The sequence below is a fragment of the Silurus aristotelis genome (assembly GCF_946808225.1).
Source record: "Silurus aristotelis genome assembly, chromosome: 14".
Lineage (NCBI taxonomy): Eukaryota > Metazoa > Chordata > Actinopteri > Siluriformes > Siluridae > Silurus > Silurus aristotelis.
This window is the reverse complement of record NC_139587.1, coordinates 27,370,082-27,392,424: the sequence shown is the minus strand read 5'-3', so window position 1 is coordinate 27,392,424 and position 22,343 is coordinate 27,370,082. Positions and strand designations below refer to the sequence as shown.

Below are 22,343 nucleotides of genomic sequence, written 5' to 3'. Positions count from 1 at the left end.
CTCCCATGTGACGGTTCCTGGAGTTTCTGATCCACCCCTGTTCTCCATGTCGAGATCCTCAGTGTATAAAATGAAATCCTGCAGCAGGACCTCTTGCTGACCCTGCGCATGGCCTAACAGGTGTCGTACATGAAGGATAGCTAGGGTTACGCCAGGGTCATCAGCGCCTGGGTCGTTCTGGAGCTCCTCCACCCCCAGAGCCACCTGTAGTTCGGATATTAAGAGAAGGAAAGTACGACACTGAATTTGGAACGTTTTCTTCACGATGCTGCTCACTCCGGACAGGGGGAAAGATCTTCATTGTTCGCATTGTTCTAGTGATCTTGTGTCTTCTCTTAAAAAGACCCATTGTTTCAATCCTGTAATCCTGTGGTTTGTAATGTTCCCCTCATCAACACAGGAAAGCATTAAAGAATTGATGCTAGGGTTGGTCCATCTGATCAGAGATCATGACGAAAATATATACTTATTTGTTGTAAAATACAACAAAACGTATTGGGACCCCCACCTTTTCCCAGCCACATGCGTCGTTTTCCCAAACTGATACTTCACTTCGACTATAAGAGGCAAAAATCCAGCATGATGTCCCTGTGCACAAAGCCAGCTTCATTAAGATCTGCTTCACATGGATTGAAAGTGTGTGGAAGATCTCTGACTGCACCCCAGGCCTCCTCACCTCACCTACATCAGTACCTGACTTTTTCTAAATGTAGAATGCAATGTTCAAATAAAGGCACATAAAAATCATTTCGGGGGTCCACTAACTTTTGCGCATGTAGTGTATTTAATGTTCAACAAGAAAAGAAAAAAATACAAAACGAAAGACGACGTCTCCGGTACTCGATATCAAAATACGCAACAAAGTAGAGACGTCGCAATATCATCTCATGCTTCACCTTAAATCTCCTCACAGCTGGATATTATTACAATGACCATATATTCGTGCACAGACCTCTGGCAAAAGAACACACATTGTAAATGATCTTCTGCCTTTATCTCTGAGAGGAAATGTGATTGATGTAGCCTCGAACCCACACAGTCGTGGAATTTCATTTAGGGTGAAGAACAACCCACTTATCTTTTTTTTTTTTTTTTTTTTCTTCTCCCACAAATGCTTTTACTTGTTTGTTCTCTTTCTTTTCTTTTTCGAATCTCCCCCGTCCATCTTAAAAACATCCGCCGCTTTGGTCTGAGGGCTCGACTTGTTGATCACCTCGCCCACTCTTTTGCCCTGACCTCCACCAACCTCTCCTTCCCCTTCCGTGCTGGAAGAATGCATCAGGTTCAGAGCTCGAGTTTTAGGGCATTCATCGAATGCCACACCGTTCTCTCTTCCTGTCATACCTCAGCTCCCCTGCCCTCCCCTCCCTGGACACCTCACCTCAGTGAGCCGGTCTATCTGCTTATTTATGAGCCTGTTAGTGGAAGGAGATCCCAGCGCCTCTCTCGCAAAGAGCTAAAATTAGGAGCCCGTGTTTATCCGATACGCCGGAGGTGCTGCGAGAGCCGGTGCCGGTTTCAGTCCTGTCTGGCACAGGAAGCGCTGTCTGTCCAAACCCAGCTGTGGGAAAGTCGAACTGCTGCCGTCTGAGGCGTTTAGTTTCCTACTTAGCACATGATCAAGACTTTCCTCTGGCATGGGCAAAATGGGATTCTCCTTCTCTCTGATGACATCTTTACTCACTCATCATGGTTTATACACTCCTATTTAGAGACTCGTGATGTGTAATACACACACGACTTACTTTTGGGGTATTCTTTTTGAACATGGACGGATTTCAAGTCCTTTGTGGAAGAAACTGGACAAATTGGTAAAGTTAAAAGTGTCCAATGAAATTCCTAAAGTGGATCCTGCTCAGAAAAATGCGTCGAATGACAAATTTGACCAGGATGTACACGTGTTCCACCTTGTAAAATTACACTCACAGGTCCACTGAGTTCAAGGGTCTCAGTGTTGGCACGCTTAGTGTTTTTGGTGTTTTAGAGCCCAATTTTAGCTCTTTTTGCTCTCCTTTTATCTGCGTAGCCGAACATTGAAACGGAGAGCGTCCGGCTCCGACCTCCACTCGCCAACCGGGGCTACCATAGAAATATCTACTGTAAAGATTCTGTATTACGGTACTGTAAATTGCTCTGTTTTGCTGAATTTTATATACTATAACTTACCATATTTTCAAGTTATGATCGAGATGTGTTCCCATGACCCCATAGTAAGTCGGGGACTACTTTCGGGAAATCTCAGAGTTTGTTGGTTGTCAGTGAAATCGCTGCGCCTTAAAGACGTACGTAGAAACAGAACAGTCACTTTGTCACTAGAAATGACGCTGTCCAATCCAGCTTTCCATCTAGGTTTCACCTGCAAAGGAGGAAACCATTTTATTGTGGGGTAAAAAAAAACACGGCCTTTAGATAAGGCTGAACCATTTTGGGAATGTTTGTAAATTCATTCCTTGGCTCGCACAGAGCGGTCTAAAGGCATCAACGGGGCAAGGCTAAGGGATGCAGAGGTTTCTGAGGACCACGGGGCTTTAAGGGATTCCTCAGGAGTCTCAAATCTGGTTGGGTTTGGTTGGTGGGAAAAAGTGCCGAGAGAAAGTCACTAGTCCAAGCCTCTTTGCTTGTATTCAACTTTAGCTTCCCAATCTGGTCGAAGCCGATTAAGACTTGGATTGCTACACCATTAGGAAAATACAGCATGTTGGATTCTAGAGGATGTGGAAGTGAGGTTCCTGTGGGAAATGGGCACTTAAAGGGAAATCGGACGTCCATGCTTACATGGTAAAAGCTTGCCTGAAACATCATGAAAGCACAGATGCAGATGAATTTACACTTTTCACCATAAACGTTGTGGTGAAAATCCAAACTTTGCCCGATTCAGGACCTTTCCGTAACCCTGCCCCCCTCCTGCCCTCCCTCGGTTGCTCCTGTGGCTCTAATCCAGGTCATAGGAAGTACCAACGAGCCGTGATCTTCTGCTTTATGAGCTTGGCTTGAAGACATCCGTGCCCGTTCACACAGGCGCTATTCTAGGACTATCTGCTGCACATATCTGGCAGTAAGTCTAGCAAGCCAAGCCAACGAGGATTTATTATCGTACCCAAGACGTAGCCTCTATCGACGATATCATGTCTGAAACTCTTGAGTAATGTGTGGCGCTCCAAACCACAACCTTACTCGGCGAAGTTTTGTGTGTGAGAAGAGGAAGCGATACCGAGCGCTATGGTGAGAAAAGCAACAAAAAAGAGGAAGAACTTCACCACATCAGATAATCATCACTGACTCACTCAAGACGAGTTCGGTTTTCTTTTGAATCACCCAGGTTTAGAGTTCTGCAAAAAAATCATGAACTCCTGAACTGATTAAATGCAGTCATGTAGAGGATCGAAAGAAGTGAAATGATTGGCTTTTTCACACGCACATCATTTCACAGTTCTTCTTTCTGATTGATCAAACGCTGCGGTGGTTTCGCACGTATGAGTGTATTAATATTTTAATATATTTTATATTTAATAATATTTGAATGCATTAAATGAAAGTTTCTGTTTTCTCTCATTGATGGTCATTTTTCATCGACCCACTATGAAGTGCTGTGACTTTGTCTTAGAAGTTGCTTAATTGCTGTATTTCCGAAAAGTAAACACATGTAGTCCCTGACTAACGACGGAGATGCATTCTGATGACTCCATCGTAACTTGAACAGAAGTACGTCTAGACATGGCCTAGCCTACCCAGGCATCTTAAAGAATGGTGATCAGTATGGGGTCGAACCATTGTAACTCCGGGACCATCTGTAGTGTTCCTCATGAGTTTCTTCTCCAAGAGAAGTGACACTAACCAGTGTACTACCAGTTACTGAGTTTCACAGGAAATACACCGATCAGCCATAACATAAAAAACGCTGTCAGATGACATGAATGGCATTAAATATCTTGTTACAATGGCACCAATCATATTATTGATTGGGTTTATTATATACTCCGCACTTCAATTTATACACTGCATGGACAAAAGTATTGGGTCACCTGACTGCAACGTGTGTTTACCTGTCCTGAGCGCTCCAGAGTTCAGCTGGTGGTGCGTCAGTAATAACGGTCCGTGGGGAAACGCAGTGCTCCCTGTTCAGTTAAATGGTCTTAACGAAGCATTAAATTAATTTGCCTCGAATAAATTTTGTAATTGATGTGATGAGGGAAGACATGCAGGTGGTTGCTTTGAAAGAGGCAGATGTAGAGGACAGGGGGGTTTGGAGACGGATGAGGTGACCCCTAACGGGAGCAGCCGAAAGAAGTTGTCTAATAGCGAACAGTTGATAACTTCACCAGTGATGGACATTCAGTATTAAGGTGTTCCCTTTTGAGTCTGGTTCCTCTCAATGTTTTATCCCTAATACTCACTCATTCGGAATACAGTGTGAGAGGTAGAAGACTGGAGGGCGGGGGTGGGGGAGCTATACTTACCTATCTGGCTATCATTTCCATTGTACTACTGGTACTCATCATAACCTGACCTTACATTAAATGTACTATTTGCATCATCAATCGGATGCTAATTTTCTTTTTATATTGAACAAAGGAAAAAAAAAGCGTCTAGACGGTGGCTTCAAATCACACAAGCAACTTGCGACCCCTTGCATGTCAAGTCATTCTGTATTTCATTGAGAAGGTCCTGCATGTGGCTCTGGTGCTAATGGCAGCCTTGAAAGAGCTCCCGCTGCCCCTGAGACTGGCTCACTGTGCACGAGTCTTTCCGGCAAAGCTTTCTGAAGGGCACAGGCTCAGCTGGGCCCCGAACCACCCACGGCTACGGCTGTCAATCAAAGGCACGAACCTTTACCTACTCCGGCGTAGCAGCACAGGCTCATTAGCACGCTAAACACCCAGCGCATGCAGACACAACGCAAATATTTACGGAAACGTATGTAAATTCGGTTTTGGGTTACAGGATGACGCACTTCTCAGCATTTGCATTTTGACGGATGGAAAGCATCGCGCTAGCTATCGGTTCATGCGTTAATCGCAAGCTTGACTGCGAGCACACATTCGAGGAAATAACAGCTCTCGATGCGTAAACCTTCCGCTCTGTGCGTCATGTGGAAGAAATTGAGGAATCGATTTAAACAAAAATAAATCATATGAAGTCGATCAGTTACATAAAAATTGAACACCAGCCGGGGGAGGGGGAGTTTGGGAAGAACAAGTAACATCAAGAAGAATTAATTACACCTTTTTTTATTTTTTCCTACATCTCTGGATCAGAGTAATTTTTCATCACCAGAGGTTTTCTAATGACATACATCAGGTTTAACGATCTTCTCTAGAGTGGTTGTGAGAAACAGACGATGTGTGTTTAATAAAAAAATAAAAACGCTGGAAAGAAAGAAGACAAGGGACGGGTGGAGGGTGGAAACCCAAGTGCTGACTTGACAGCACAATAAGTGGAAGAGTCACGCTGGAAAATGAGGAACAGAAAGTTCAAAAACAACCAAACAAAGACTGCAGCATGAAGCTAAGAACCGGATGTGTTGCACTAAAGAAAAGAGAAGAAAGGGACAGGAAACTAAAAGGACAGCAGATTATCATGAGAATAGCAAGAGTGAGCAGGTAGAGGACACGGCAGGGGAAATAAAAACAAAACGAAAACAAGTGACGAGTTTAAATAATGAGTGGAAACTAAGCTAACACGAATTCTGTAGCGAAATCTTCGGCTTCCCTCGAACGCGGCGCACAGACGTTCCCTTTAGAATGCGATACAATGCCATGCACTCTATCTTTTTATTCCCAATTCACCACTGATCTATTGTATAGAATCGTAAAGCCAAAATAAAAAGTACTTGGCTTGTAAGATCCTTGTGTGTTGTGTTTAGGTGTTAAATGTTGGGAAATCCCTGACCATTTTAAATGCTTGTATTTTTTTTTTTATCTTTAAGGCCCTCAAAACCTGACCATGGATCGATGGATGGATGGATGGATGGATGGATGGATGGATGGATGGATGGATGGATGGACAGTGAGATGGATGAGTGGGTGGATGGCTGTATGGATGTGTAATAGATAAAATGGGTGGATAAATGAATGGCATGACTGATAATTTTGTCCGGGTGGATGGATGATAGATCGAAGAATGAATGGACGGACAGATGGATAAATTGGGTGATAAATGGGTAAATGGATGGATGGGTGGCTTGATGGATGGATTAGTGGATGGATTAATTGATGGATGGAAAAATTAATGGCATTATAGATAATTGGATGGATGGATGAATGGCATGATGGATAATTTGATGGATGGATGGATGGATGGATGGATAAAAAATACTGCTACTAATACTACATCTAGAATATATACTACTGCAACTACCACTACTACAAATACTGCTACTAATACTTCTCCTACATATTACTACTGATACTACAACTACCTCTAGTTCTAATGCTATTTCTGGTACTATTTATAATAAAAATAAGAAAAAGGAGAAGAAAATTTCATGCAATTCCCCTGTAATTTTGGAGTATTTTTTTTTTAGCTCTTCTAGAACGTTCTCTTACTAATGAAAGTGCAGTATATTTCATTTCTCCAGCTGTGGTTTTATAAGGTAATGATTTCCCCCTCAGGTTTAATATTCTCATAAATCCAGCGCTAGTCATTTCGTTTATCTCCCGTCCATTATCGCTTCAGTAAAAAAAAAGAAAAACCTATAAGGGACACGGCTAGGACGGCATGTACGTCGCCGAGAACACCGGACGTGCGAGACTGTTCAAACACCGCCGAGCGAGGTGTCAGTGAGCTGTATTATATGTGCAGCAGATAACAGAGCTGCCTGACTCACAGCGGGATGTTGACCCCGGTGTTAATGATTGGATCAGCGGGTTAAACAGTAAACCCACAGCAGCGTTCTGTCAGCGCCTGGACATTTCCACCTAATCAGTCTATACTTCATGGGGTGTGTGTAGTTTCCTGAATCTATAACTGATTATTATAGTTTTACCGTATTTATTATATAGTTATAGTATTCTGTAGTCAGCAAAGAGTTTGTTTGGTCTGAAGTTCTTGTTTTTTTTTTTTTTGTAATGGTCAAAGTCCAAAACCAGGTCTCCAGCTGGAATATATGAGGTGGTATCAAGAAGTTTCGAGAGTTTTTTGGGGGGGTTTTTAACGCACCAACAGATGGCAGCACAAGGCTGCATGCACAGTCGCAGGGAGCACCGACCTTTATAAGTCATTATGCCTAAATACATCGTCCTGTGTACACATCGGGAACTGTGCAAGCGGTGCTGTTCTGACCACGTGTGCACCCTGTCGCCGCGCTCTTCTCACACGTGAGTTTCTCGCCCTTGCGGAGATCCAGCGCGAATCGCAGAAGGGGATTGCCACACTTCGAAAAGAAGACTTCCGAAACGCATTCCGGAAGTGGTCGGAACGCTGGGAGCACTGTATTGCTGCGCAAGGGGACTATTTTGAAGGTAGTAGTGCGTAAATAAAGTGCTTTCTTGTAAACAGAGCGAGTCTGGAAAACTTTTTGATGCCACCTCATGGTGCACTCTACTCTCTACATGAGCAGCCCTTTTTTTTTTTTTTTTTTATCTCCTCTGCAGGTTTCATATCTCTCTTGCTTTCTATTTCTTCTATTCTCCTCATCTCTGACCCCCTACTCCGTCCACCTCTCAGGCTCTTAACAGAAGGCAGTAATGATCCATTACCCACAGGCAGAACGGTGACATCAGTTTCTCGAAGACAGGCGGATTTAATTTCCTGGCCCGTGTCCGCTGCGTAATGCCGCGCTAATGGCTTCCTGTTCTGAAGCGCCACAGCGAGCTCTAATTTGTATCTGCCATGTGAGTTCACCTGGTCTGCCTTCTTTCTCTCTTGGCCATAAAAACACGTTTTTAAAAAGCGCATGCTCGCTCATGCAAAGACGCGATCCGTTTTTATTAAGCATTTAAATTTTCACGCACATTTGTTCCCCCACGACGTTGTTCCTTCAGGAAAATATCGGAATCCCAGGCCACTGTATTACCCCGTCGATACGGCGAAGGCGAGAGACTTAACCCCCACCACGATATGACTCGTCTGTGCTTCCATGCTAATGCCTTTATACAAGGAGCTACATATCATTTTGGACGCGAGACGGTCATCTAGCCTCGCCCGAGTTTCTGACAAGGACCCGAGGTTTTCTTACAGGACCCGAGCGATGACCAGCTCACAGCCCCGGACCCGAGCGCTTTCAGGCGTTTAGGTTATCGAGCTCTGCATTTTCCCATCACGACTTCACCCCGCACAATATGAATCACTCAGCAAAGATTAGATGTGAACCGTTTTGCAGGTTGGCCTGTCTGCGTTTCTGCAGCGCAAGATGGAATAAGACGCAAGATAAAACGCAATCAGAGATCTCGAGCGGAACATGAGTCTGTAGAGTTATCGCCTTGTGATTTGAGATAATCACAGCCAGCCACAAACAGCTTAATATCTGGAGCAGAGTGTGTGTGTGTGTGTGTGTGTGTGTGTGTGTGTGTGTGTGTGTGTGTGTGTGTGTGTGTGTGTGTGTGTGTGTGTGTGTGTGTGTGTGTGTAGGTGCTCGCTCTTGCCCCGATGACTCATCTTCTCAGTGGGATCTCAGTGACAGGCTGTTCTTCACACAAGAATTTGGTCAAAATGAAACCTGACTTTTGTTCCCTCACTTCCTGGTTTCTGTACAGGAATCTCCCCCCGTCCTTTCAGCGCTAATCACCAGGCTAATATTGGTGCGTTATCTGCCCCCCTTAACCCCGGCCCCTGTGCTGCTCTGTTTATTTTTTCCTTTTTTTTTCCTTTCCTGTCCTTTATCATGTGTTTCCTGACAGATCTGCTGTTGTAGTCTCTCCGATAATCAGTTTGCAGTTTCAGTTGCATAAGAGCGTTACATCCTGTGGCCTGGCCTCTCGGTGCAGGAAACTGATAATGATGCAGCTTGACAAATTGTCAGTTTATCAGAGAGAGAGAGAGAGAGAGAAAGAGAGAGAGAGAGAGAGAGAGAGATGCTCAACTTTTAAGACTGGACATTTAAAAAATTGCAGGTGAGCCTATAACAGGGAACTTAAATGTAGTTGTGAAAATAAAAGCATCTGTCAAAACAACCAGATTTAATGCAATTTTAGGTGAATTTTTAAATGCATGTTCATCACACACACACACACACAAACACACACACACAGCACACTTACTGCAGGGTTACCGAGGCCACGCCCCCTGCATGCACTGTGCGTTCTTTCATAACATAACACACATCATTGCTACAATCCTGCACACAAAACAATATCGAAAAATGTCCATCTTGGAGAGTCTTCACGGAAATGACATCCAGATGACATACATTTTGTGTTTAAAACTTTGTGCCGTGTATAAGCGATTGTGCAACAAAATTATTCTAACAATTAAATCAAAGTCAGAAATGTCTTTTTATATGAATATACAGTATATATAATTTATCTGTATTAGTTTGCATCCATGTCAGCTTCTGACTAAACAAAATGTTTGTTTGCATATGATACAGTTAAAATTTCCCCAAATTTCTAATGAATTCCTAAAAATTCCTGGAACCCTCCCAACCCTAGACAAAGATGAAGCTATTTTGACGAGAACTGAAACTTCCTCGCGCCAAACTGGGAGTTTTCTCTTCACCATGGTCGCCACCGTCTCGCTTATACCGATAAACTTTCAATCGCTAACAACTTATTCTTTTCCAACCGCTTTATCGGTGTAAAGCTCATCTGAGAGCATGTGGACGCGAATAAAAACTTGCGTATGTAACAAGCAAGCATGTACATTATAGCGTGACCCAAAACAAGGAGACAGAACTTCCACACTCTTGAAATAACTCCAACACCTCATCGAGTCATGGCCTTCCTTTTTTTTTTTCTCTGTCCCTGGAAGCCTCAGATGGCTGTGCCTCACTTCCCCTATCAGGAAATGGCCTACATTCAACGTGACAAGTGTTGGTTTCACATTTCTGCTGTACCCGCCAGCATCGGCAGTCATCTCCGCTTGCTTCACACCGCAAAGGCAGCAGCAGCTCACCCGAAAATATCCGCGATAGAATAGGATGCGGATCTCTGACATGCCGCTGATCTTAAAACAAGGCCACTTGCACCATTTTGGAATCGCTGTATGCCTGTTACATCGAGTTGAATCTTATATTAGCGCTAAACAGTATACAGCACATGAGGCATTCGTTTGCGTAAGTGCAGAATGGCAGCGTATGCCAATGAAATGTAATGTAATGTAACAAGATCCTTTAGTAGAGCCAGAGAGAAGCTTTAACTCCATTAGGCGCCCTGGAGCAGGTAGTCCACACGGGCGGAAATCGGACTTTGATCTGCACCGAAGCAGATAAAGAGAGTGGCTAAGGGCTGAAATGAACTTGGTGGTGGATGAGGGAGTGGGCGACGGGTCAAAAGCTAATGCTGCCTTTGATTTCAATAAGGCTTTCCTTGTCCTGGGAGTGCTCACTTTAATGCCATTACAGGGCATCCTGTGACAAGGCAAATGTTCTCGTCTCCATCACAAGACGGGGGGAAACGTTACGCTCCTAATCGCTTAATGCATTTGAGTGAATGGAGTCGAAGAGGAAAGTGGTTCCTGTGTTTGTTTTGATCCGGTGTTCCTGTGCGCTGTCTATACAGCCGTCCCGCATGAACCTGGTGACCTATTTGTTTACCAGGATTAAATGTTACTTTGATTCATGATCGAAAATACACATTCGCCTTTTTTTTTTTTTTTTTTTTTTTTATTTATTTTTTTTAATCTCAACTTTTATTAAAGTTGAGATAAAAAGCAATGAGGATAAACATTCGGAAAAGATTTCTTATAACACACTGCAGAAAAGATTCACACTTCACGGGTCGGCAAATCAAATTCAATCTGCAAAATTGCACGTAACTTCGATGCACCAAAAAAGAAATTAAATTCGAGCAGAATCCTTTACAGACTCGGCCAGACATTGGTAAATATTTAAATCCCTGCCGCTGAGATGCTCCTTTGTCTTCAGTCTGTCACGGGGGGGATTGTTTTACTCATGCACATTAAAAATATTTATTAAAAGCTTCTTTTTCACATTTTTATCTACAGAATAATCATAATAATAATCACCACCCCCATGGCACCAAAATGGCACAACCCTCATTTCATAACACCCTGCTAAGGGTTGGACTGTGAGATTGGTAGTCGAATCAGACTCCTCCTATCGAAGCATTGAATCTTCAACTATTCAGGGGTCATCCCTAGAAGGTAGCTTACCTATTGGCACAAAAGCTGGACAACATTTCTCCAAAGGTGTTCACTTAACCCCCAACTTAATGAAGACTTAAGGGTGGATTTATGTGCAGAATCAGATTCAGGGCTGGAATCACGATCACGATCACATTGTACGCCCAGTAAAATCTTTGTCACCACACCGAGTTTGTGATTTCTACTTTCCCACACTGCAGGTTTTCCTGCGATTAGCTGCTAATCTGATTGGCCCGGGTTACTCACTGGCCGAGAGCTGGTTTAGGTAGCAGCAGTTTGCACATAGTTAATGGAGGCCTGCATTTTCTTTCCCTCTCTCGAAGATAGCCTCTGACTGACGCTGAAACAATCCCGATCTGTTTGGTATCGCGAAATATACGTCTATTGGCTAATTAAGATTTAGTTTTCACTCGCAGGCATCAACTTGGCCACACTTTCACAGTAACATGAAATGGATACTGCATTGAAGAGCCACGTGAACGGGTTCTCTGGTAACGGTCCGTTTCTGGGCCAAGGCACGAGGAGCTGCGTGATATTTCAAAGACTCGTCTGGGCTTTTCTGCGGAGCTCAAGGAGCTCATAAATATTCCCATTGGCTCAGTGCAGACCCAAGTACCTGTTTAGCAGCCGGCGAGCCTGTTGACATAAATTATAGCCTAGCCAACATAATGGTCCTAGGTTTCGGAAACTGAATGATTATTTTCAAGAGGTAATGACCCACCTGTGCCCACTTCAGTCTTTCTGAACACAGTGTCAGGATCGTTCCATCAATTTATTTTTGTGGTGCTCTGGGTATTTTTGTTGTTGTTGTTTGTTATATAACTACAGTCTCTTGGTCACAGTGCTGCATGAATGAGTGTGGGGTTGAAGGCCTTGCTCAAGAAGCTTGGTGTTGCTGGGATTTAAACTTGTGACCTTCTGATCCACAGTCAAATACCCGCTGAGCTACCACCTCCCCGCTAGAAAACCGCTAGGAATCATTCTCTGATTAAGGCTTAAACATACCTTTCGTATAGTCATTTTACCTAATCCAGCCACTCTTTTACATGGGCAAAAGTTCAGGAGAGCAAAACAGACTTTCCAAAGGAATAACAGTTCTTTCCACCATCTGATCTAAGTGATATTAGACAAGCTTGGCAGTCGCCGGTTAACATGGTCAAGCGTTTTCAGCTGTGCATGCATGAGCAGCAGTTAGAATAGATGCGAGGGTACATTTGCACACGTTTCAGTGGAAGCATGTGTTCCTCATCACCCTCCTTGTTGAGGGTAAACAAGTCTTGACCTGACCACCGCCCGACCATTGGAGCCTTGTGTTTTTCGGTTGTCCGCCGCATTTTCAGGTTGATTCTACACAGTCCCAGATTTCACATCTCAAAGACAAGAGGCCTCCATCAGAGCTTCCTGCTTGATGGACATTTGATTGGCAGCCATGCAATCCCCTTTATCTTCAACCCCCCCTCTTGTTTCTGCTTCACTGCACTTGAGCTTCCTGTGTTGATGAGGTGGAGAGGAAGAAATGACAAGAAGACAAAAAAAAACCTCAAGAGACAGCTAGGTCTGGAAAGCGAGGAGCTCACAAACGAAGAGAACAGATGTTTCCCAGATGTGGCCTGCGGCTGCAGGAGGGACCCTCAAGCTGGCTGGGCTACACACTGGCTGCTTTGTTCGCCTCCTCCTCCCCAACAGCCCTTTTCCTCTCCCAGGCCATGCTTCTGTCTTTCCACCGCCGGCCTTTGAAGTCAGGACACGACTCAGGAAGCAAGGAGCTGCAATCGATTTTCTTCCTGCATTAGAACAGGAATGTGTGGACAACCCCCCCCCCCCCCCCTTTCCTTTCTCTTCCCTTTTCTTCTCTTTTCTTCCCATCCCTGTCGGAGTCCTCCATGAGCCGTGTCTTGGTGCTGTTTGGTCCACAGGGTCAGAGGCCCCATTTGCCTACAGAGCCAGCATCATTTTGGAAGAACCACCCACAAACTAGGCCTGTGCATCGGCAAGAATCTGGCGGTACGATACGTATCACAATACAGGGGTTGCGATGCGATATTTTGTGATACTGTAAGCAAAGCGATAGTTTGGCATTTTCCTTATTTCAGGAATAGGATATAATTATAGAAAAGCTGTCATCAAGAACACACCACCAAATGCAAACCTTCACTAGAACACTGTGGGATCTGCATTTGCATCAATTACATCTAAAACGACAGTTTTGGAGACAAGGTGAGACAAGATGAGAGTGGCGAGATTGAGTTTGGACATGTGCAGAGGAGGGACATGGGGTATATCAGTAGAAAAATGCTGAGGATGGAGACACCAGGAAGGAGGAGAAGAGAAAGACCAAGGAGGAGGTTTATGGATGTGGTGAAGGAAGACATGCAGGTGGTTGGTTTGAAAGAGGCCGATGTTGAGGACAGGTGGGTATGGAGACGGATGGTCTGCTGTGGCGCCCCAAAATGGGAGCAGCCGAAAGAAGAAGAAGACATCTAAAACAGTGCCGACAGTGCCTACCCTTAACCTCTTAAACCTACCCATACCATGAAACCTGTACCAGCCCGTATATGATACAATACATGAACACAAGTATCATTGTTACTTAACCATGGCAAATTTAAAAAAACTTAAAAAAAAAAAAATTTTGAAACATCTGCACACTTTTAATATAAAGTGGGATTGAGGATTATTGTATAATATGATTAGCATTAGGCTAGTAGTGGAAGCATGATCTGAGCACTAACTAGTGTTTTGCATCTAAAAGCTACAATTCTAGAGAGGCAAGAAAAAGAAAAAAAAAGAGTAAAAAATACTTTTTATTCTATGAAGGTAGAGAATGCAGTCAAGAGAGGAAAGAAAAGCATGTCTAACTTGAGGTTTGTATAAATAGCACTGTTCTTTACGCTGCAAATTCTTCTTCTGGTTAATAGGGCAACATGAACATGTAGTTCCTGAGCTTTTTTTGAACACTATTTAACTTTTTCCTGCCTGAAAAATAAACTGCACATAAACAAAACCTAATGCTGCCAATATGTCTGGCGGAAGTTATACCCCTAATCGTTTTTACCGGTGGACACACCCTTATACTAGTACTGTTCATGTTCAGAGATGAGACGACTGCTGTATATCTAGCAGTCAGAAAATAAATTCTAAATGAAACAACCGGCATGAATCTTATGAATGAATTTACCAATATTGCATTTTTGAGAGTATCGCCAAACAGAATATCGCAATACTTAGGCGTATCGATATTTTCCTACACCTCTACCTATGCCAACAGTTGTACGGATTTTTTTTTTGCTTGTTTAAATTACCATCAATATGTCTCAGGATTTATGTTTACAATTTGAGAAGTCTTTTGATTAACACAAAAGAAAAGTCTTCTCTCCGTTTTAGGAAGGTCATGAATCCGAATATCAAGGCAAAAATCTAAAGTCTCAGAAGAACAGTTAGCCAAGGGCGGGAGTTACAAAGGTAGTAAAAAGAGACTGGCTGGTGTGGGAAATAGGAGCCGTCAAATAGCTTACAGCTCTACAGCTTCCATCGACGGTCTTCCATCTTCTGACCATCGTTGTATTTCTCTTTATTTTGCTGTGGTTTAGGGTGCAGGTCGGCACGCTAGTGGGATCACAGACCCTAGAGAACGCTTCAGCACCAGCACTGGCTTAGCCTCCTCATTTACTCGCACACAACACCAAGAGGAACCCAGGGAGGAGGAAAATCTGAGGCCAGGGGTCTCGGGCTTGCAGGAGGAATGCACTGGAACACCGCCGGCATTGAGAAGTACATTGGAGCACATTGTTCAACAGCTGGACATTCTGACCCAGGTAAGCAGGTCAACCTTCAGCTCGTGTTGCTTTTAAGTGAACATTGTTAGACTGTTGGTGGTTTTGGAGATGTGCTTTTAACTCGCGTAGTGGTTTTCTCATGAAGGTTCTCTCTCTTATGAAACATCTGTCGAGTTTCAGGTTCTTCTCACATTCCTCTTGTTCTTGCTTTACATAAAGCAGACATCAATGCAGAAGCCTCAATCAAGGAAAGAAAGTTTGAGTTGAAGCTTGAGCGACATGACGACAGGGAAATGGAAACTTGAGTGTTGTTCTGGATTCAGATTTAAATATTCAGGATTCAGATCTTGTGACTAAGTTGGACAAAGGCCTCAAAGGGCCCCTTATACGTGTGTGTGTGTGAACATACTCTATATGGATAAAAGTTTGTGGACACCTGGCATAAAATCCGTATGTGCTTATTTTTGAACGTCACATTATCTTTTTTCTCCATTTTTGTTGTAATAAGCTCCACTCTTCTGGATGTTCCACTAGATTTTGTGGATATTTGTGCTCACCCAGAGACAAGGGTGTGTAAAGTCAGGTGCTGATGTAGGTGAGGTGAGGAGGCCTGGGGTGCAGCATGCAATTTCATCCCAAATATCTTCCAGTCCAACCCATGTAAAGCAGATCTTCATGGAGCTGGTTTTGGGGTGGGAAAACTTCATGTTACCACAACCAGAGACATCTGAAACAATTGTGTACCTCCAATTTTGTGGTAACAGTTCAGGATATTGCTGGGAAAATGTCCCATTACTGTTGCCCATGTATGGAATGTTTTGTTGCCAAAAATCTAAATAAATGAATAAAATCCATGGTCCTGACCAGCTGACCTCAATCTTAGGGCAAATAACGCTGCTGAACCGAGTCCTGACCAACTGCAGCAAACCCAGATCATAGCACTGCCCCCACAGGCTTGTAGGCACTAGTCATGATGGGTGCATCAGTTCATTTTCCTCTTTTCTTACCCTGATGCCCCATCACTCTGGAACAGGGTCAGTCTGGACTCATCAGACCACATGACCTTCTTTCATTGCTCCAGAGTCCAATCTTTATTAGCCTCAGTAATGAGTGGTTTTCTTGAAGCTACACATCTGTTTCGTCCCAATCTCTTGAGTTCACTTCGCATTGTGCATGTGGAAATGCTCTCACTTTCACTCTTAAACACAGATGTGTTCTACTGTTGTTGTTTTTTTTTACAATCTGATTTCACCAAACGTTTATGTGATCGACAATCACGATCATTCGAGATTTTTTTTTTTTTCTGACCACATTTTTTCCTCGAAGATGATTGGTTCCCCCAGTGTCCCTCCAGTTTTTAATAATGCATTCGACATTTCTTAACCCAATTTTAGTTACAGCGATCTCCTTAGATGTTTTCTTCGCTTGATGCACACCAATTATTTCACCCTTCTGAAACAGATTAACATCATTTCCACGGCCACAGGATGTGTGTTCCGACGTGGTTGTTTAAGAAATGAGAAGCTTCTCACTGCATCAGTTTGGGTTTAACTTGTTGCAAGGTGAAACAAAATCATCCATGCAGTAATTATCCAATGGGAGGCTCCTACCTATTTGCTTAGTTAAATCCAGGTTTTTTCTTTTTTTTTTTTTTGGACGGGCTGTGTGTGTGTGTGTGTGTGTGTGTGTGTGTGTGTGTGTGTGTGTGTGTGTGTGTGTGTGTGTGTGTGTGTGTGTGCATGTATGTATATATATGTATATAATCTAAAAATATAACAAAGACGAAACAACCTGGGAAAAACCTTAAATGATTTCCCATGTTGATGAAAAAACCGTTACAAGCCAGTGGGAGAGTAAAACTAAAGAATTGAAACAATCTGGACGGAAATGTTGGGTGTCCCAATACTTTTGTCCATATAGTGCATAGGTCTTTGGCGGTACTGCAGGGGGTCCGCTATTTAATGTTGAATCACAAAAAAAAAAAAAAAAGGAAAAAAATATATATATAGATAAATAAATAAATAAATAATGGGTAAAAATATCAGAGATTTTTTTTTTTTTTAATTAATACATTAACAGATTTAATAAAACCCTTGCGTCCATGTGCAGTCAAGTGGCTGTACGTGATTGGTCAACTTATATGAGCGCGCTATATGGATTAAACGTTACGTTCTGTTACACTTAAAGTTGGTGTAAATGTGTAATAGTCACCTTACAGTAAAGTAAAAATGTAAACTACAAATCTATAAAATAAAAGACAACTGTGAACAACTCAATCAATTTAGATTTTATTTGCAAAGTATATGTTTGTTATGATGCAAAAAATATATAAAAATATACAGACAATGATTCATGTACAACAACAAAGATCTGATTGTCAACATAATATAATTAGCATAATATGATTGGTTTCTAATAATTTCAGTGGCTGTGCTTGACACGTTTTGTATCGGGGTCCCTGCACCATGTCTCTATCGCTAAAGGACCCCTGATATAGTGTATATATTGACGTCTACTGTCTGATATGAGCGAGTAGCATCTAGTCTACTCACACAAACGCTAGAGTGTTAAAAACGATTGGCGAAACGCTAGAGTTCCATACACATCTTCTGCAGCTGTATCAAATTAGACCCGATGTCACTGATGTATGACGCTAATTAGCATGAACCGCTTGTGCTTCAGACCGTGGCTGTGCTGGAAGAGCGTCTTACCCTGACAGAGGACAAGCTGAGAGAATGTCTAGACAACCAGGCTGTTATTCTGGAGCAGATGCAGCAGCAGGATGAGTCACACGGAGACTAGCGGCTCGGCCGAGGGTCCAGCGGTTTGTCGCATCTTCAGCTCGCGGGGGTCGCCGACGATGGTCCGGAGTACAAAAGACTCCTTCTTAAGACTCAGGAAAAATTCTTCAGCTTCAAAACACGGAAAGAAAAGGAACGGAAGGAAGAGCAGGATGGAGGTCGGAGGGCAGAGAAGGGGGGGGGGGGGGTATTTGAAGTGTCCTGTAGCAGTCTCTCCCAGAAATTCATTAAGTCCCTGTGGATGAGACAGCTGCAGCTAGGAAAACATCCCGGCCTTGTTTTGACAGCAGTGAGAGGCGGCATTCTTCATGACAGCCGCTCCGACGACACGTCGAGAGAGAGATAGAACTCTCTCTCTCTCTCTCTCTCTCTCTCTCTCTCTCTCTCTCTCTCTCTCTCTCTCTCTTTCTCTCTATGTTTTTCTTTCTCCTTGTTTGTCATCAGCTTTGTGTATTTAACTCCTTTGTACGTTTATATTTTCGAGAAATAAATGACTTTCGTAAACGAGAGCAGCGCGCTCACTCGAAAGGCTGCACTCGTCATCCAGTTTAAACTCCCTACACTGTACATTGTATTGTTGACCTTTTGACCTTACCAACACCCAAACGTTTATATTAATAATAAATGAAATTTAAAAAGTCTATGCTACACGAGTGGAAAGATCGAGCAATCGAACAAACTCCTCTGAAGCATCGAGATGAACGTGCAACACCGACCAAACCAACTCAGTTCCTGTTCTCAGGTACGTTAAACAGAAACATCACGTTAAAGAGAAAACGCGCATCTCAGACGTGAACCTTCAGCCCGAGATTGTACGTTCGACCACCAGTGATTCTGGGAGTCCAAATCACTTCGTTTTGTGCCCTCTGCATGGGTGGGGCATAATTAAGGAATCTCAGTGGTTAAGATTTTACACTTCTATCAGAATCAGAATGTCATGAGTTCTAATCCCAGCACCACCAAGCTTTGAACAAGGTAAGTTGCCCTAGATACGGGGCAAAGGTCACCAAATGCCATAACTGTAAACATTTGGGATGTGCATTTCCATACAGAACATCCATAAAGTGTTCACAGCGCTTCACTTTTTTTACACCAGTTACGTTTTTATCCTCCTAAATAAAAAGGAACGAATGATTTTACAAAATGTAGTTGAGTAATAAGTACGAGATTAAACTTGAAGTGAAGTTAAGTACAGGAACAGATTACATTTAGTTCCTTACTGTCCACCACTGGAAACGGTGATTCTTATAGCTTTAAACCAATGATTAAAGAAGCAGTTTGAATTTGAGAACTCCCTGAACACCAGAGATAATCAAATCCCAACTTTGAGTTCCTCTCTTTAGTGCTTTGTCGTGTTTTTTATTTTTTATTTTTTTTTTTTTTTGGGTCAAACTGTTTCATTTCGGTTCCTTTTTTTCCGTTTGTCAATTTCTTTCTCTGTTAAACACGAAAAAAAAATGAAATGGCACAACTATCACTAAATGAGGCGTCCAGTCGGACCGAATGTTTTTTCCGTTTCAAAAACAAAACCGAAGTGAGAGATCACCAGAGCGATTAGTTGTGAGATAGGCGGAGTGTCTCTGGGCCGTGTGCTGTGTTTACTCCCTGCTGCCGTGTGGTTTTCTCCGTTGTGGAGGTCGAGCGGATGTGGCGAGAGCAGAAGCACAAAAGGTTTTTGCGCCTCGTGTTTGCTTTGGGTACCACATCCTTCCTCTGTTCTAGCTTTTCGCTCCTCACGCTCTCTTCAACTCTCACATCCGCAAACCTGAAAACAGACAAGTGTGCGAGCTGAGTCGTAGCGAGCACGGCGCCGGCGTGGGGGGGGCACGGCCTGGAATCGAGTACACGAGACGTTCGCTAAAACATTAGAACGGTTTGTATTTGTGAATTCAGCACATGACCTTTTCTTCTTTTCTTTGGAATGAACGAGCGTTCGCAGTTCTGCTCTGCAGGCTTAACACAAGAACAAACACTCAACACGTGACTGTTGTTTTTCTAATTGCACCCCTCCCCCCACACACACACCACCAGCTACCGAAATGCTTCCTCACACACTCGGAGCAGGTGTGCCCCGTGACCTCCTTGCTCCTTGTGGTGTGCTGATGGAGAAACCAAACGTTGCTACCAAGCAAATTGTAGCTCTGTGAGCACCAGGTTCATGAAACATCAGGGGATGGTGCAGGTGAAGATCAGCAGACTGACGCAACTATTAACGTCAATTTCTGTTTTATTGTTTGAAGTTAAAGAGAAAATGACTTGCATTGTTTGTTTTTGTCAAAACCGTCGTCACGTCTTGAATAGGAACTTGCATCTAATAGATCCGTTTCCTGTTGTTTTATTTTGCGTGTCTCTGCGTGTATCCACGTTGGTTGTGAAACCGTAACTTTTTTTTGCGTAATCGTTATTAGTAAAACAATGTTTTGTCCACAAATTCAAGCTTAAAAACATTCAAGGTTTTCTTTGCGTGAGGAAAGAACTTTTTTACTTTGTAAAGTGTAAAGAACGTACGCCATTTTCTCCTCGACCTCAAGTGATAAAACAGAAATTTTAACAAAAATTATTCAAGACTACTCTGGTTTCATCCTGAAGATAATAACAACTGCTTCAGCCTGCTCATTTTCACCTTCATTATCTTCTGATGTTTCATGAACCTGGTGCTCACAGAGCTACAATTTGATTCGTTTTCTCCATCAGCTCACCACATTTCACTATAAAAGGCATCAAGTGCAGCAGAGGCAACAAGTGTAACTAACAAAGTTGCTCAGCAAACGTTACCTCATCGCAGTAGCAAAATGCTAGCTACACAGCTATAACCCTTTACCTACACTTTTTTTTACACTTGGAGCAGAAGAACTTTGCTTAGACATTTCACTATAAAATACACCGAAAAACAAATGGACCAAACTGTTACCACAACGTTGGAGGCACACGATCTCAGGAGAATGGAGGTTATTATAACAGCAAATAAGAAACTCCGTGTTGGAAGTGGAAGCTCAGTGGTTGACGCATTAGATTCTGGATAGGAGGTTCATAGTCAAAATTCAAATCCCAGCGCCACCAAGCTGCCACTGCTGGGCCCTTGAGTAAGGCCCTTAAACCTAAACTGCTCTGTAGTCACTCTGGATATGGACGTCTGTCAAAATGCTATAAATGTGTAATAGGATGTTCAAAAAGCACAATATTTTATGGTCAAAACTTTTTTTCCATGTAGTGTAGACTCCATATATAAACCTCCTTTTAGAACGACTGAAGCCGTTTTTGATGTGAGGAATTGGCGATAGGAATGAGGGGACGCTATGTACCATCTTCATGCTGTTACACCTGCCCCCCTGCTCAGGTGTTCCCCAGTGTTAAGAAGAAAGCGTGACACAAAAATAGGACTGAGTGGTTGGGGGACGTTTGAAGCAATGTATCCAGGTGTAAAGGGATGTGGGTCGCGTTTGTGTCTCTGAGACCGCCCCTCGTTCAACCGCTCCTTCGTGTTAAATTTAGATTCGGAGGTGTTTTCCCTCTGAAATCTAAAATTAACGCGATCGAGCCGTTAAACTTGCACTACTTCTCGTTTTCCCTTTGCCGCGTGAACGCCGTCTTTGGCTTGGGTGTGTGTGTGTGTGTGTGTGAGTGTGTGTGTGTGTGTGTGTGTGTGTGTAACGCTTCTTGTTCAGTCATCTGCCTCTCTTATCTTCGGCTCAGTTTTCCCCTGGCTTTGAAGTCGAGTGAATTCTTTGACCCCGAGGATCCTTCGCTCTCCTTTGACGCTAAGAACCTGTTTGGCTTCCTGAAACGAGAGACGGTTCCGGTACAAAAGATGTTATGCTAGGATAACAAAAAGGACAGGTTTTTATGTTCGTGTGTAGGTGTGTGTGTGTGTTACTGATAATCAGGATGTGATCTTCCATAGCAAGCATGTACTGAGAGTTTTAGGTGTTTCTTCAACTCGAGTGGTGCAAGAGGAATAAACCATTAATTTACAGCATTTGGCAGACGCACATATCCAGAGCGACTTACAATTATCTTATTCATACAACTGAGCAGCTATGGGGTTAAGGGCCTTGCTCGGGGGCCCCAGGTATGTTAGCTTGGTGCCAATTCCCCAAATCACTCTCCTACTTGAAGATTGATAGTATTTTTGGAGTGGTGTGATGAAGTGGAGCTCCTGTTAGCACCAAGACACATTTATTTTTTATAATGACCACTTTTAAACGTTGCCAGCACAATATCTTGCATTAATACAAAACGCTTTGAGCCTTCGCATTTCCCTACAAGTCTGCTTTATATGACAAGCTCTCATGGCCTATTCCAGTCTTCACAGGTCACGGATACCTTCCCTTTTCTCTTTCTCATTTATTTCCCTTCCGCTGAAAGAGGAAGTGTGAGAGCAGACTGCTGATAAGGCCTGTCTCCACATGGGAATCTGCTTCAAGCGGGAAAAATTACTCACTGCCAGGCGTCGCTTCGGCGTCCTTCCTGTCTCACTGCAACCTGTTTCCCTAAAACCTGACCTGTC

General features: G+C 43.2%; 1 protein-coding gene across 2 annotated transcripts in view; it reads left to right on the top strand.

Annotated features, from left to right (window-relative positions):
• The window catches only part of poc1b (POC1 centriolar protein B), a 36,329-nt gene extending 17,986 nt beyond the window's left edge, over positions 1 to 18,343 (top strand). For both annotated transcript variants that reach the window (XM_083561217.1, XM_083561218.1), the window contains exons 11-12: positions 14,850 to 15,074; positions 17,718 to 18,343. In XM_083561217.1, coding sequence (XP_083417343.1) covers positions 14,850 to 15,074; positions 17,718 to 17,837 — 345 coding nt within the window. In that variant the 3' untranslated portion in view covers positions 17,838 to 18,343. The remainder of the gene's footprint in view (positions 1 to 14,849; positions 15,075 to 17,717) is intronic.
• Positions 18,344 to 22,343: the final 4,000 nt, after the last annotated feature.